The 14,912-nt window shown below is 55.7% G+C and overlaps 1 protein-coding gene across 4 annotated transcripts in view; it reads left to right on the forward strand.

The window, feature by feature from the left end:
• QKI (QKI, KH domain containing RNA binding) overlaps nucleotides 1–14,912 on the forward strand; it is a 211,100-nt gene that overhangs the window by 166,067 nt on the left and 30,121 nt on the right. For all 4 annotated transcript variants that reach the window (XM_078877239.1, XM_078877237.1, XM_078877236.1 and 1 more), the window contains exon 3: nucleotides 2,930–3,046. In XM_078877239.1, the coding sequence (XP_078733365.1) occupies nucleotides 2,930–3,046 (117 nt within the window). The remainder of the gene's footprint in view (nucleotides 1–2,929; nucleotides 3,047–14,912) is intronic.

The following is a 14,912-nucleotide window of genomic DNA, read 5'->3' on the forward strand; positions in this document are numbered from 1 at the left end:
GGAGTGGGGGGAGTGGTGCAGGGAGTGGGGGAGTGTTGCAGGGAGTGGGGGAGTGGTGCAGGGAGTGGGGGAGTGGTGCAGGGGGCTGCTGTCTGTGCCATGGAAACTGGATTCAGTTTCCATGGCAACTGCCGACGGCGATTGTCTCTGCCCGTGGCTGCTGCTGATGCGTCAGTGGTTGTGTGTAGGGGAGTGTGTGTGTGTAGGTGTGTGTGTAGGTGTGTGTGTAGGTGTGTGTTGTAGGGGTGTGTGTGTTGGGGTATGTGTGTGTTTAGGGGTGTGTGTGTGCACATGGCCTGTCACCGCCACTTAGTGGCGAATGGCGGTTGTTGTTGTGTGCGTGTAGGCGTGTGTGTGTGTCTATGTGGGTAGGGCTGGTTGTGTGTGAGTGTGTTGGTAGGGGGGTGTGTGTGTGAGTCTGTGGGTAGGGGTGTGTGTGTGTGTCTATGTGGGTAGGGCTGGTTGTGTGTGAGTGTGTTGGTAGGGGGGGGTGTGTGTGAGTGTGTGGGTAGGGGTGTGTGTGTGTGAGTGTGTGGGTAGGGGGTGTGTGTGGTGTGTGAGTCCCGTGAGTAGGGGTGTGTATGTGGAGAGTGGGTAGGGGTAGCGGTTAGCACGCTGCGCTACGAACCCGGTGATGGGCCTCCACTAGGTCGGCTCAGCCTCAAATGAGTACCTGTTGTGTGGTGTGTAAACATCGCCACTGGGGAGACAAAGGCGGCCGGGCGTGTTGCCGGCCACCCACCCCCTTGCGTGCTGTGTCGGCCTTCATAGGTGCTCGCTAACAGCACTTGCCCCAACAGTCTGTTAAGGCTATACGGGGATCTTTGCATTTGTCCTTGTGTCTTGGCACAGTACACGAGGGGGCTGGGTGGCCAACACCACGCCGGGCCGCCTTTGTCTCCCTAGCGGCGATGTTCACACACCTCACCAGGTACTCAGTCGACCTAGGGGAGGCCCAATGACCGGTTCAGATAATAATCGTCACTGGGTGTTGGCCCTGAGCTGGAATCGATCTCGGGTGGCTGCATGGTGGTGGCGCAGCCCAGCCAACTACTACACTGCCTCTCCCCGCCGCACTTGCACGCATACACACAGACGCAATGACACACGCAGTACATAGACACTCACACACACGTGTGCACACACAAAGACAAAGGTCCCCCCCCCCCCGTATAGCCGACATAGGCTGTTGGGGCGTGTGGATAGCGAGCACCTATGCAGTGGCGGGGGGAGGAGGGGGTGAGACTGACGGTGGGAGATGATGGGAGAGGTTTTAGACGTGGCGGGAGAGGTTTTAGAGGTGAGAGATGTGGGAGAGGTTTTAGAGATGTGGGAGAGGTTTTAGAGATGGTGGGAGATGGAGGTTGACACAGGGAGACACAGGGAGACGGAGGGAGACACAGGGTGACCACAGAAAGACACAGGGAGACGAAGGGTGACACAGGGAGACACAGAAAGACACAGGGAGACACAGCGAGATGGAGGGAGACACAGCGAGATGGACGGAGACACAGGGAGACACAGAAAGACACAGGGAGACACAGCGAGATGGAGGGAGATACAGGGAGATGGAGGGAGACCCAGGGAGACACAGAAAGAACACAGGGAGACACAGAAAGACACAGGGGAGACACAGCGAGATGGAGGGAGACACAGCGAGATGGAGGGAGACACAGGGAGACGGAGGGAGACACAGGCAGACGGAGGGAGACAGAAAGACACAGGGAGACACAGGGAGTTACAGCGAGATGGAGGGAGAAACAGAAAGACACAGGGAGACGAAGGGAGACACAGGGAGACGAAGGGAGTCTTGGCAGCCACTGTTTCTCAGGAGTCGTGCAGACTGCACAGAGACACCCCCCAGTGTTGGATGTTGCCGTGCCGTGCCGTGCAGGCGAGGCGAGGATTACAGCCAGTGCCGCCTCCGTGGGGCCGCCAAAGGGGCCGGCAGAAGCCTCTGAACCCCCACAGAGCAAACATCGGGGATGGGGGGGGGGTCAGACCACCCCCACCCCCGTCTGCTCATCACATCGCAATATCTCACCCCCCCCCACACACCCCCCCCCCCCACACTCTGTCAACACGGAGCAAGAGGGCAGCTCTGTGCACATAGCAACTCCCGTGGCAGAAGTTTGAATGGCAAAGTCTAATATGCCCCGTGTCGAGGTTGGTGAGTGAGTCCAGTGAGCTCGGGGGCCCGTGAGTGAATCCGTGAGCGAGGTAGTGAGTGAGCCAATGAGTGAGTGAGTCGGTGAGTTAGGGAATGCATCCGTGAGTTCGTGAGCCGGTGAGTGAATGAGTGAGTGAGTGAGTGAGTCGGTGAGTGAATCAGTGAGTGAGTGAGTGAGTCGGTGAGTGAATGAGTGAGTGAGTGCATCCATGAGTGAGTGAGTGAGCCGGTGAGCTGAATCAGTGAGTGAGTGAGTGAGTCGGTGAGTGAATGAGTGAGTGAGTGAGTGCATCCATGAGTGAGTGAGTGAGTCGGTGAGTGAATCAGTGAGTGAGTGAGTGAGTCGGTGAGTGAATGAGTGAGTGAGTGAGTGCATCCATGAGTGAGTGAAGTGAGTCGGTGAGTTAGGGACTGCATTCGTGAGTGCAGCCAGTGAGTGAGCGAGCCAGTCAGTGAGTGAGTCGGTGAGTGAGTGAGCCAGTGAGTGAGCGAGCCAGTGAGTGAGTGAGTCAGTGAGTGAGTCAGTGAGTCAGTGAGTGAGCGAGCCAGTCAGTGAGTAAATCAGTGAGTGAGTGAGTGCATCCGTGAGTGAGTCGGTGAGTTAGGGAATGCATCCGTGAGTGAGTGAGTCAGTGAGTGAGGGAGTGAGTCAATGAGTGAGTGAGTGAAGTGAGCGATGCGAGGCGAAGCGAGCGAGATGGTGAATTTCTCAGTTGAGCGCCCGCACTCGTCTGACGTGGCCTGCCCGTTGCGTTGCAGTTCAACTTCGTGGGGAGGATCCTGGGACCCCGCGGCCTCACGGCCAAGCAGCTGGAGGCGGAGACGGGCTGCAAGATCATGGTGCGGGGCAAGAGCTCCATGCGGGACCGCAAGAAGGTACGGGGGCCGCGGGGTCACGGGGGTCACAGGGGCCGTGGGGTCACGAGGCCACGGGGGGCCACGGGGCGCAAAGATCACGGAGGTCGTGCTCACTGTGGCGGGGGGGTAGAGTGGGATGAGAGGGGGGAGGTATGAGAGTGCGTGGAGGGGAGTAGAGTGAGATGAGAGGGGAGAGGTAGGAGAGTGCGTGGAGGGGAGTAGAGTGAGATGAGAGGGGAGAGGTAGGAGAGTGCGTGGAGGGAAGTAGAGTGAGATGAGTGGGGAGAGGTAGGAGAGTGCGTGGAGGGGAGTAGAGTGAGATGAGAGGGGAGAGGGTAGGAGAGTGCGTGGAGGGAAGTAGAGTGAGATGAGTGGGGAGAGGTAGGAGAGTGCGTGGAGGGGAGTAGAGTGAGATGAGAGGGGAGAGGAAGGAGAGTGCGTGGAGGGGAGTGGAGTGGGATGAGAGGGGGGAGGTATGAGAGTGCGTGGAGGGGGAGTAGAGTGAGATGAGAGGGGAGAGGAAGGAGAGTGCGTGGAGGGGAGTAGAGTGAGATGAGAGGGGGGAGGTAGGAGAGTGCGTGGAGGGGAGTAGAGTGAGATGAGAGGGGAGAGGTAGGAGAGTGCGTGGAGGGGAGTAGAGTGAGATGAGAGGGGAGAGGTAGGAGAGTGCGTGGAGGGGAGTAGAGTGAGATGAGAGGGGAGAGGCAGGAGAGTGCGTGGAGGGGAGTAGAGTGAGATGAGAGGGGAGAGGTAGGAGAGTGCGTGGAGGGGAGTAGAGTGAGATGAGAGGGGAGAGGTAGGAGAGTGCGTGGAGGGGAGTTTAGGTGAGATGAGAGGGAGAGGTAGGAGAGTGCGTGGAGGGGAGTGGAGTGAGATGAAAGGGGAGAGGTAGGAGAGTGCGTGGAGGGGAGTGGAGTGAGATGAGAGGGGAGTGGTAGGAGAGTGCGTGGAGGGGAGTGGAGTGAGATGAAAGGGAGAGGTAGGGAGAGTGCGTGGAGGGGAGTGGAGTGAGATGAGAGGGGAGAGGAAGGAGAGTGCGCGGAGGGGAGTGGAGTGAGATGAAAGGGGAGAGGTAGGAGAGTGCGTGGAGGGGAGTGGAGTGAGATGAGAGGGGAGAGGTAGGAGAGTGCGTGGAGGGGAGTTTAGTGAGATGAGAGGGAGAGGTAGGAGAGTGCGTGGAGGGGAGTAGAGTGAGATGAGAGGGGGAGAGGTAGGAGAGTGCGTGGAGGGGAGTTTAGTGAGATGAGAGGGAGAGGTAGGAGAGTGCGTGGAGGGGAGTAGAGTGAGATGAGAGGGGAGAGGTAGGAGAGTGCGTGGAGGGGAGTGGAGTGAGATGAGAGGGGAGAGGTAGGAGAGTGCGTGGAGGGGAGTTTAGTGAGATGAGAGGGAGAGGTAGGAGAGTGCGTGGAGGGGAGTAGAGTGAGATGAGAGGGGAGAGGTAGGAGAGTTAGTGGAGGGGAGTAGAGTGAGATGAGAGGGGAGAGGTAGGAGAGTGCGTGGAGTGGAGTGAGATGAGAGGGGAGAGGCAGGAGAGTGCGTGGAGGGGAGTGAGTGGAGTGAGATGAGAAGGAGAGGTAGGAGAGTGCGTGGAGGGGAGTAGAGTGAGATGAGAGGGGAGAGGTAGGAGAGTGCGTGGAGGGGAGTTTAGTGAGATGAGAGGGAGAGGTAGGAGAGTGCGTGGAGGGGAGTAGAGTGAGATGAGAGGGGAGAGGTAGGAGAGTGCGTGGAGGGGAGTTTAGTGAGATGAGAGGGAGAGGTAGGAGAGTGCGTGGAGGGGAGTAGAGTGAGATGAGAGGGGAGAGGTAGGAGAGTGCGTGGAGGGGCAGTGGAGTGAGATGAGAGGGGAGAGGTAGGAGAGTGCGTGGAGGGGAGTAGAGTGAGATGAGAGGGGAGAGGTAGGAGAGTGCGTGGAGGGGAGTAGAGTGAGATGAGAGGGGAGAGGTAGGAGAGTTAGTGGAGGAGGAGTAGAGTGAGATGAGAGGGGAGAGGTAGGAGAGTGCGTGGAGTGGAGTGAGATGAGAGGGGAGAGGCAGGAGAGTGCGTGGGAGGGGAGTGGAGTGAGATGAGAAGGAGAGGTAGGAGAGTGCGTGGAGTGGAGTGAGATGAGAGGGGAGAGGTAGGAGAGTGCGTGGAGGGGAGTAGAGTGAGATGAGAGGGGAGAGGTAGGAGAGTGCGTGGAGGGGAGTAGAGTGAGATGAGAGGGGAGAGGTAGGAGGAGTGCGTGGAGAGGAGTAGAGTGAGATGAGAGGGGAGAGGCAGGAGAGTGCGTGGAGAGGAGTAGAGTGAGATGAGAGGGGAGAGGCAGGAGAGAGTGCGTGGAGGGGAGTAGAGTGAGATGAGAGGGGAGAGGCAGGAGAGTGCGTGGAGGGGAGTAGAGTGAGATGAGAGGGGAGAGGTAGGAGAGTGCGTGGAGGGGAGTGGAGTGAGATGAGAGGGGAGAGGCAGGAGAGGTGCGCTGGAGGGGAGTGGAGTGAGATGAGAAGGAGAGGTAGGAGAGTGCGTGGAGGGGAGTAGAGTGAGATGAGAAGGAGAAGTAGGAGAGTGCGTGGAGGGGAGTGGAGTGGAGATGAGAGGGGAGAGGTAGGAGAGTGCGTGGAGGGGAGTTTAGTGAGATGAGAGGGAGAGGTAGGAGAGTGCGTGGAGGGGATTAGAGTGAGATGAGAGGGGGAGAGGTAGGAGAAGTGCGTGGAGGGGAGTGGAGTGAGATGACAGGGGAGAGGTAGGAGAGTGCGTGGAGGGGAGTTTAGTGAGATGAGAGGGAGAGGTAGGAGAGTGCGTGGAGGGGAGTAGAGTGAGATGAGAGGGAGAGGTAGGAGAGTTAGTGAGAGGGGAGTAGAGTGAGATGAGAGGGGAGAGGTAGGAGAGTGCGTGGAGGGGAGTGGAGTGAGATGAGAAGGAGAGGTAGGAGAGTGCGTGGAGGGGAGTAAGAGTGAGATGAGAGGGGAGAGGTAGGAGAGTGCGTGGAGGGGGAGTGGAGTGAGATGAGAAGGAGAGGTAGGAGAGTGCGTGGAGGGGAGTAGAGTGAGATGAGAGGGGAGAGGTAGGAGAGTGCGTGGAGGGGAGTGAGATGAGTCCACGCACTGGGCTGACTCTGTCGTTGACGAGAGGGCCGCGGACTCCCCTCCCCTTTTTTTTAAACGATCAGACAAGAAAGATGCTCAGTCTTTCGGCACTTTACTTCGTTCATCATCATGTCGTTTGTTTGTATTTTTTTTCCCAAGATATAGCGCGGGTTTCCCGTGTAACATTCGTCCCATTGTGTGTTACGGTGTTCATAGACACCAACAAGAAACACAAATCACCCTCAAAACCCCATCACCAGATCCCCTGCTGCTGCGCTACCAGCACCATAGCGGCGAAGGCACCTCCCCTGGAGAGAGTACAATTATTTTAAGTCCTTGGTTTTTTTTTTACACGAGGAGGAAAAAAAAACGTAGCAAAAAAAAGCACACCAACAAAAATAAAATAATGTAAACACGCTCACAGCACAAAACAAGAGGGGATTCTAAAGGGGATGTCTGCCCTGCACCCACACCGGCCGGTGTGGTACAGTGCGAACACGGGTGTGAAAACACGTGGGAGCACACCAGACAAAGGAACGAAAAAAGACACGAAAAAACACGAAAAAGAATCACAAAACTCAAAGATTGCTAAAGGAACTCAAGATCGAAAAGAAAGCAAAGAAAAGCGTGATTATGAAATCAACTATCAAAATAAAAGTGGAGGATTGTGCGGAGAAAAAACAAACACACCTTTCCACTGCAGTGAGCGCAGCCGCGCACTGAACAGTGAAAACAACAGAAAAGAACAAAGAAAGAAAGCGAAAGGAAGTCTAAATTAACAAACAAACTGATCACAAATGTGTATAAAGCAAGACACTTACTGTTGGTGAAAAGAAATCCCGAAAAAAGGGTGAGAAAAATAAAGTTTTTAGAGGTAAAGGCAGGAGCCCTGGGTGAACGCGTCTCTCTCTCTCCCTCCCTCCCCTCCCTCCCTCGCCTCCCTCCCCTCCCCTCCCTCCCCTCCCCTTCCTCCCCCTCCCCTCCCCCCCCCTCCCCTCCCCCCCCCTCCCCTCCCTCCCCCCCCCTCCCCTCCCTCCCCCCCCTCCCCTCCCTCCCCCCCCTCCCCTCCCTCCCCCCCCCTCCCCTCCCTCCCCCCCCTCCCCTCCCTCCCCCCCCCTCCCCTCCCTCCCCTCGCCTCCCTCCCCTCCCTCCCTCGCCTCCCTCCCCTCCCTCCCCTCCCTCCCCTCCCCTCGCCTCCCTCCCCTCCCTCCCCTCCCTCCCCTCCCCTCGCCTCCCTCCCCTCCCTCCCCTCCCTCCCCTCCCCTCGCCTCCCTCCCCTCCCTCCCCTCGCCTCCCCTCCCCTCCCTCCCTCGCCTCCCTCCCCTCCCTCGCTCGCTGGCACTCGCGCGAGACACGCGGCCCGAGGTCTTGAACCAGCACTCTGGACAGCGCGGCGAGAAGGATCAGGAGGAGGTGGAGGAGGTGGAGGAGGAGGTGGAGGTGGAGGAGGGCCCGTGATTGACAGCGGAGCGGCGTTATTGTAGGCCGCGTGGCATTTCCCCTTCGTCACAGCCCGAGCATTTTGACGGGCGCGGCAGGGTTGCCCCCCCCTCACCCCCCCCATCACCACACAGACCCCCCCATCACCCCCACCCCTCTCTCTCTCTTTGCCGGGGGTTTCTGGCTGGCAGACGCGGCTGTGTGAGTGAATGTTTATCTGGATTTAGAGAAGTTTTGTTGGAAGGTGGAGATTTACAAAATGAAAATTGAAGACTGTGAGCCGTAGCGGGGGCCACGAGAGGGATTTGGCGGCGGCCCTCGCCCTGGCGGCGATTGCCAACAGAGAATAGTTGAAGGCGCTTCCGTGTGGTGTGAGAGTGTGTGAGTGTGTGTGAGTGTGTGTGAGAGTGTGTGTGAGTGTGTGTGAGTGTGTGTGAGTGTGAGAGAGTGTGTGTGAGTGTGAGAGAGTGTGTGAGTGTGTGTGAGTGTGTGTGTGAGTGAGAGTGTGTGTGAGTGTGAGAGAGTGTGAGAGAGTGTGTGAGTGTGTGAGTGTGAGAGAGTGTGTGTGAGTGTGAGAGAGTGTGAGAGTGTGAGTGAGAGTGTGTGTGAGTGTGAGAGAGTGTGAGAGTGTGTGTGAGTGTGTGAGTGTGTGAGTGTGAGAGAGTGTGTGTGAGTGTGAGAGAGTGTGAGAGTGTGTGTGAGTGTGTGTGTGAGTGAGAGTGTGAGAGTGAGTGGGTGTGAGTGTGTGTGAGTGTGAGTGAGTGTGTGAGTGTGTGAGTGTGAGTGTGTATGAGAGAGTGTGTGTGAGTGTGTGTGAGTGTGTGTGTGAGTGAGAGTGTGTGTGAGTGTGAGAGAGTGTGAGAGTGTGTGTGAGTGTGTGAGTGTGAGAGAGTGTGTGTGAGTGTGAGAGAGTGTGAGAGTGTGAGTGAGAGTGTGTGTGAGTGTGAGAGAGTGTGAGAGTGTGAGTGAGAGTGTGTGTGAGTGTGAGAGAGTGTGAGAGTGTGTGTGAGTGTGTGAGTGTGTGAGTGTGAGAGAGTGTGTGTGAGTGTGAGAGAGTGTGAGAGTGTGTGTGAGTGTGTGTGTGAGTGAGAGTGTGAGAGTGAGTGGGTGTGAGTGTGTGTGAGTGTGAGTGTGTGTGAGTGTGAGAGAGTGTGAGAGTGTGTGTGAGTGTGTGAGTGTGAGAGAGTGTGTGTGAGTGTGAGAGAGTGTGTGTGAGTGTGAGAGAGTGTGTGTGTGAGTGAGAGTGTGAGAGTGAGTGGGTGCGAGTGGGTGTGAGTGTGTGTGAGTGTGAGTGAGTGTGTGAGTGTGAGTGTGTATGAGAGAGTGTGTGTGAGTGTGTGTGAGTGTGTGTGAGTGAGTGTGTGAGTGTGTGAGAGTGTGTGTGTGTGAGTGAGTGTGTGAGTGTGTGAGAGTGTGTGTGTGTGAGAGTGTGTGTGTGTGAGTGTGTGAGTGTGTGTGAGTGTGTGAGTGTGTGAGAGTGTGTGTGTGAGTGTGTGTGAGTGTGTGAGTGTGAGTGAGAGTGTGTGAGTGTGAGAATGTGTGTGAGAGTGTGAGTGTGTGTGTGTGAGTGTGTGGGTGAGTGTGAGAGTGTGTGAGTGTGTGTGAGTGTGTGTGAGTGTGAGTGAGTGTGTGAGTGTGAGAGTGTGTGTGTGTGAGTGTGTGAGTGTGTGTGAGTGTGTGAGTGTGTGAGAGTGTGTGTGTGCGTGTGTGAGAGTGTGTGTGAGAGTGTGTGTGTGAGTGTGTGAGTGTGTGTGAGAGTGTGTGGGTGTGTGTGAGTGTGTGAGTGTGTGAGTGAGAGTGTGAGTGTGTGAGTGTGTGAGTGTGTGAGAGTGTGAGAGTGTGTGTGTGAATGAGAGTGTGAGAGTGTGTGAGTGTGAGAGAGTGTGTGAGTGTGTGAGTGAGTGGGTGTGAGAGTGTGAGTGTGTGAGTGAGTGAGTGTGTGTGAGTGAGGGTGAGTGAGTGTGTGTGGGTGTAAGTGTGTGTGAGTGTGTGAGAGTGTGTGAGTGTGTGTGAGAGTGTGAGTGTGGGTGTAAGTGTGTGTGAGTGTGTGAGAGTGTGTGAGTGTGTGTGAGAGTGTGAGTGTGTGTGAGTGTGTGAGAGTGTGAGAGTGTGTGTGAGTGTGTGAGTGTGTGAGATAGTGTGAGTGAGTGTGTGTGAGGGAGTGTGTGTGTGTGTGGCTGGCCTGCCTACGATCCATCCTGGGTTTAACCAGGCTGGATTGTGTGAGGAGCTCACAAATCCTTGAAAGATCTGGGCAAAGTCCCATCGGTGAGCTCCTCCGGCAGGCAAGGCTGCGTTGGCTGGGTCATGTAGCCCGCATGCCCAGCCACCGCATGCCTAAACAGCTTTTGTTTGGCCGGATCGAGGGGGCTAAACGGGCGCGGCACGGGCTAGAGAAGAGATGGAGTGATGTTGTATAGGAGGACGTGGAGCTGAGTGGACTTGCCGATGACTGGTACCAGCGGTGTCAAGATCGGCCTCTGTGGAGGAGACTCGTGAAGGACGCTACTGGGCAGTTGGAGGCAGTCGCCCTCCAACATCAACGGAGGGCGGAGGAGCGACGCTCACAACAACGAGCGGAGCGCCGGGTGGCTAAAGCACAGCCAGTTGGCACAGTAGGGGGCACAGGTGGTGCATCAGCCAGTCATCTCAGTCAGTCGACCCGTGGCACCTGGGTCTGCCCCGTCACCTCCTGCCAGCGGGCGTTCGACACTTCACGAGGCCTCAAGGTGCACATGGCCTGGCACAAGCGTCGTGGTGACGTCACCGCCACTTAGTGGCGAATGGCGGTTGTTGCTGTTGTGTGAGTAAGTGGGTGTGTGAGTGTGTGTGAGTGAGTGTGTGTGTGAGTGTGTGAGTGAGTGGGTGTGTGAGTGTGTGAGTGAGTGTGTGTGAGTGAGAGAGTGTGTGAGTGAGAGAGTGTGTGTGTGTCTGTGTGTGTGAGTGAGAGAGTGTGTGAGTGAGTGTGTGTGTGAGTGTGTGAGTGAGTGGGTGTGTGAGTGTGTGTGAGTGAGAGAGTGTGTGAGTGAGAGAGTGTGTGTGTGTCTGTGTGTGTGAGTGAGAGAGTGTGTGTGTGGAGCGGTCGTGTAGCGGTTAGCGCGCTGCGCTATGAACCTGGCGACCCGGGTTCGGTTCCCGCTCACGGCCAACACCAGTGACGATTTTCTGAACCGGTCCTGGGCCTCCCCTAGGTCGACTCATCCTAAAATGAGTACCTGGTGCGATGTGTAAACATGTGCCGTGCTGGCCTTTATAGGTGCTCGCTAACAGCACTTGCCCCAACAGTCTGTTAAGGCTATACGGGGGATCTTTGTCTTTGTGTACGCGGTGTTAAATGTAAACATCGCCACTGGAGAGACAAAGGCGGTCGGGCGTAGTGCTGATCACCCACCCCTCGTGTGCCGTGCTGGCCTTCATAGGTACTCGCTCGCAGCTCTTGCCCCTACAGTGTGTTAAGGCTACACGGGAGATATTTATCTTCATAGACACAGATACACACCCACACACCGCTCCACTTAGAGGCGCATGCATTTCGCATAATGGCCATTCTGGAATTTTCTTTAGCTGAATAATTAATTTGGAGCGAGATCGCTGCTCTGACGGCTAATCAAGACGCCCGCTCCAGCAGCAGAGACGGTGGTTGTGGTGGTGGTTGTGGTGGTGGTGGTTGTGGTGGTGGTGGTGGTTGTGGTGGTGGTTGTGGTTGTGGTGGTGGTGACTGTTGAGACCCGTGCATCAAAGGGTCTGGTTAGAAGGCTCCGAGTCGCGGTGTAAATTGCCCATTAGCCGTCGCCTCTCCCCGCAGCGCTGCGGAGAGGGTCTCATACACATTTAATACCACGGGGTTTGGTGTTTAGGGGAGGCTCGCGGGTGTCCTGGGTGCGAGTAGAATGCATCTGGGTGTGAGTGTCAGGGTCTGATGGGTGTGTGTCTGGGTGTATGGATGTGAGCGTCAGGGTACAATGGGTATGTGTCTGGGTGTATGTGTGTGTGTGTCAGGGTGCAATGGCTATGTGTCTGGGTGTGTGTGTCAGGGTGCAATGGCTATGTGTCTGGGTGTATGGGTGTGCGTGTTAGGGTGCAATGGGTATGTGTCTGGGTGTATGGGTGTGAGTGTCAGGGTGAAATGGGTATGTGTCTGGGTGTATGGGTGTGAGTGTCAAGGTGCAATGGATATGTGTCTGGGTGTATGTGTGTGTGTGTGTCAGGGTGCAATGGGTATGTGTCTGGGTGTATGGGTGTGAGTGTAAGGGTGAAATGGGTATGTGTCTGGGTGTGCGTGTCAGGGTGCAATGGGTATGTGTCTGGGTGTATGGGTGTGCGTGTCAGGGTGCAATAGGTATGTGTCTGGGTGTATGGGTGTGTGTGTCAGGGTGCAATGGGTATGTGTCTGGGTGTATGGGTGTGAGTGTCAGGGTTCAATGGCTATGTGTCTGGGTGTATGTGTGTGAGTGTCAGGGTTCAATGGCTATGTGTCTGGGTGTATGTGTGTGTGTGTCAGGGTGCAATGGGTTTGTGTCTGGATGTATGGGTGTGAGTGTCAGGGTTCAATGGGTATGTGTCTGGGTGTATGGGTGTGAGTGTTAGGGTGCAATGGGTATGTGTCTGGGTGTATGGGTGTGCATGTCAGGGTGAAATGGGTATGTGTCTGGGTGTATGGGTGTGAGTGTCATGGTGCAATGGGTATGTGTCTGGGTGTATGGGTGTGTGTCTCAGGGTGCAATGGGTATGTGTCTGGGTGTATGGGGGTGCGTGTCAGGGTGCAATGGGTATGTGTCTGGGTGTATGGGTGTGAGTGTCAGGGTGCAATGGGTATGTGTCTGGGTGTTTGGGTGTGTGTGTCAGGGTGCAATGGGTATGTGTCTGGGTGTATGTGTGTGTGTGTGTGTCAGGGTGCAATGGGTATGTGTCTGGGTGTATCGGTGTGATTGTCAGGGTGCAATGGGTATGTGTCTGGGTGTATGGGTGTGTGTTTCAGGGTGCAATGGGTATGTGTCTGGGTGTATGGGTGTGTGTGTCAGGGTTCAATGGGTATGTGTCTGGGTGTATGGGTGTGTGTATCAGGGTTCAATGTGTATGTGTCTGGGTGTATGTGTGTGAGTGTCAGGGTGCAATGGGTATGTGTCTGGGTGTATGGGTGTGAGTGTCAGGGTCTGATGGGTATGTGTCTGGGTGTATGTGTGTGAGTGTCAGGGTGCAATGGGTATGTGTCTGCCTGTATGGGTGTGTGTGTCAGGGTGCAATGGGTATGTGTCTGGGTGTATGGGTGTGACTGTCAGGGTCTGATGGGTGTGTGTCTGGGTGGATGGGTGTGAGTGTCACGGTGCAATGGGTATGTGTCTGGGTGTATGTGTGTGTGTGTCAGGGTGCAATGGGTATGTGTCTCGGTGTATGGGTGTGACTGTCAGGGTCTGATGGGTGTGTGTCTGGGTGGATGGGTGTGAGTGTCACGGTGCAATGGGTATGTGTCTGGGTGTATGTGTGTGTGTGTCAGGGTGCAATGGGTATGTGTCTGGGTGTATGTGTGTGTGTGTCAGGGTGCAATGGGTATGTGTCTCGGTGTATGGGTGTGACTGTCAGGGTCTGATGGGTGTGTGTCTGGGTGTATGGGTGTGAGTGTCACGGTGCAATGGGTATGTGTCTGGGTGTATGGGTGTGTGTGTCAGGGTGCAATGGGTATGTGTCTGGGTGTATGGGTGTGAGTGTCACGGTGCAATGGGTATGTGTCTGGGTGTATGGGTGTATGTGTCACGGTGCAATGGGTATGTGTCTGGGTGTATGGGTGTGTGTGTCAGGGTGCAATGGGTATGTGTCTGGGTGTATGGGTGTGTGTGTCAGGGTGCAATGGGTATGTGTCTGGGTGTATGGGTGGGTGTGTCAGGGTGCAATGGGTATGTGTCTGGGTGTATGGGTGTGTGTGTCAGGGTGCAATGGGTATGTGTCTGGGTGTATGGGTGTGTGTGTCAGGGTGCAATGGGTATGTGTCTGGGTGTATGGGTGTGACTGTCAGGGTCTGATGGGTGTGTGTCTGGGTGTATGGGTGTGAGTGTCAGGGTGGAATGGGTATGTGTCTGGGTGTATGGGTGTGTGTGTCAGGATGCAATGGGTATGTGTCTGGGTGTATGGGTGTGTGTGTCAGGGTGCAATGGGTATGTGTCTGGGTGTATGGGTGTGTGTGTCAGGGTGCAATGGGTATGTGTCTGGGTGTATGGGTGTGACTGTCAGGGTCTGATGGGTGTGTGTCTGGGTGTATGGGTGTGTGTGTCAGGGTGCAATGGGTGTGTGTCTGAGTGTATGTGTGTGTGTGTCAGGATGCAATGGGTATGTGTCTGGGTGTATGGGTGTGTGTGTCAGGGTGCAATGGGTATGTGTCTGGGTGTATGGGTGTATGTGTCAGGGTGCAATGGGTTTGTGTCTGGGTGTATGGGTGTGTGTGTCAGGGTGCAATGGGTATGTGTCTGGGTGTATGTGTGTGTGTGTCAGGGTGCAATGGGTATGTGTCTGGGTGTATGTGTGTGTGTGTCAGGGTGCAATGGGTATGTGTCTGGGTGTTTGGGTGTGTGTGTTAGGGTGCAATGGGTATGTGTCTGGGTGTATGTGTGTGTGTGTTAGGGTGCAATGGGTATGTGTCTGGGTGTATGGGTGTGTGTGTGTCAGGGTGCAATGGGTATGCCCCAACAGCCTTTGAAGACTACGCAGGGGGGCTTTGTCTTTGTGTGAGACTGAGCGAGGAAGAGCGAGGGGCAAATTAGTCCCGAGGTTTTATTCACCTCTCTTGAGAACGCGCCGCGCTTAATCAAATATCACGCTCCCTCCCGTCTCTCTCTCCCGTCTCTCTCCCCTCTCGCTCCTCTATCTCTTCCGTATCTCTCCCGTCTCTGCTCTCTCTCTCTCTCTCACGTCTTCTTCGAACGCTGGGGAGCCGTAAAAGCCCCTCTCTGCACCAGCGTGGACGACACCCTCGTGTTCACCTTCTGAAGCGCTCGCTCGTCACCGTGGCGCGCGCGATGACCACCACCACCACAACCACCACAACCACCACCACAACCACCACCACCACAACCACCACCACCACGTGACTTTTCTATTGTGTTGTGCGCGGTGCTTTCAGCGCCACAGCGCGTCGATTTGTCGCGTTAATTTTCATTTGTTTGCTGGTGATATTTGTTTGTGTTTCAAATCGAAATCGCCTCCAGTGCTTTTGCTGCTGACGGCAATAAAACTTGTCTAAAAGTCAAAAGTCTCTCTCTTCTCTCTGATCTCTCTCTCTCTCGCTCCCTATCTCTATCCATCTCTCCTCTCTCTCCCTCTCTCGCGTGGGACGGATTGAGCAGCTGCAGAGACAGGTTTGAGAGCACAGCGACGTGCGCGCGGCTGTCACA

The sequence above is a fragment of the Lampetra fluviatilis genome, chromosome 47, assembly GCF_964198595.1.
Source record: "Lampetra fluviatilis chromosome 47, kcLamFluv1.1, whole genome shotgun sequence".
In the NCBI taxonomy this organism is placed as follows: Eukaryota; Metazoa; Chordata; class Hyperoartia; order Petromyzontiformes; family Petromyzontidae; genus Lampetra; species Lampetra fluviatilis.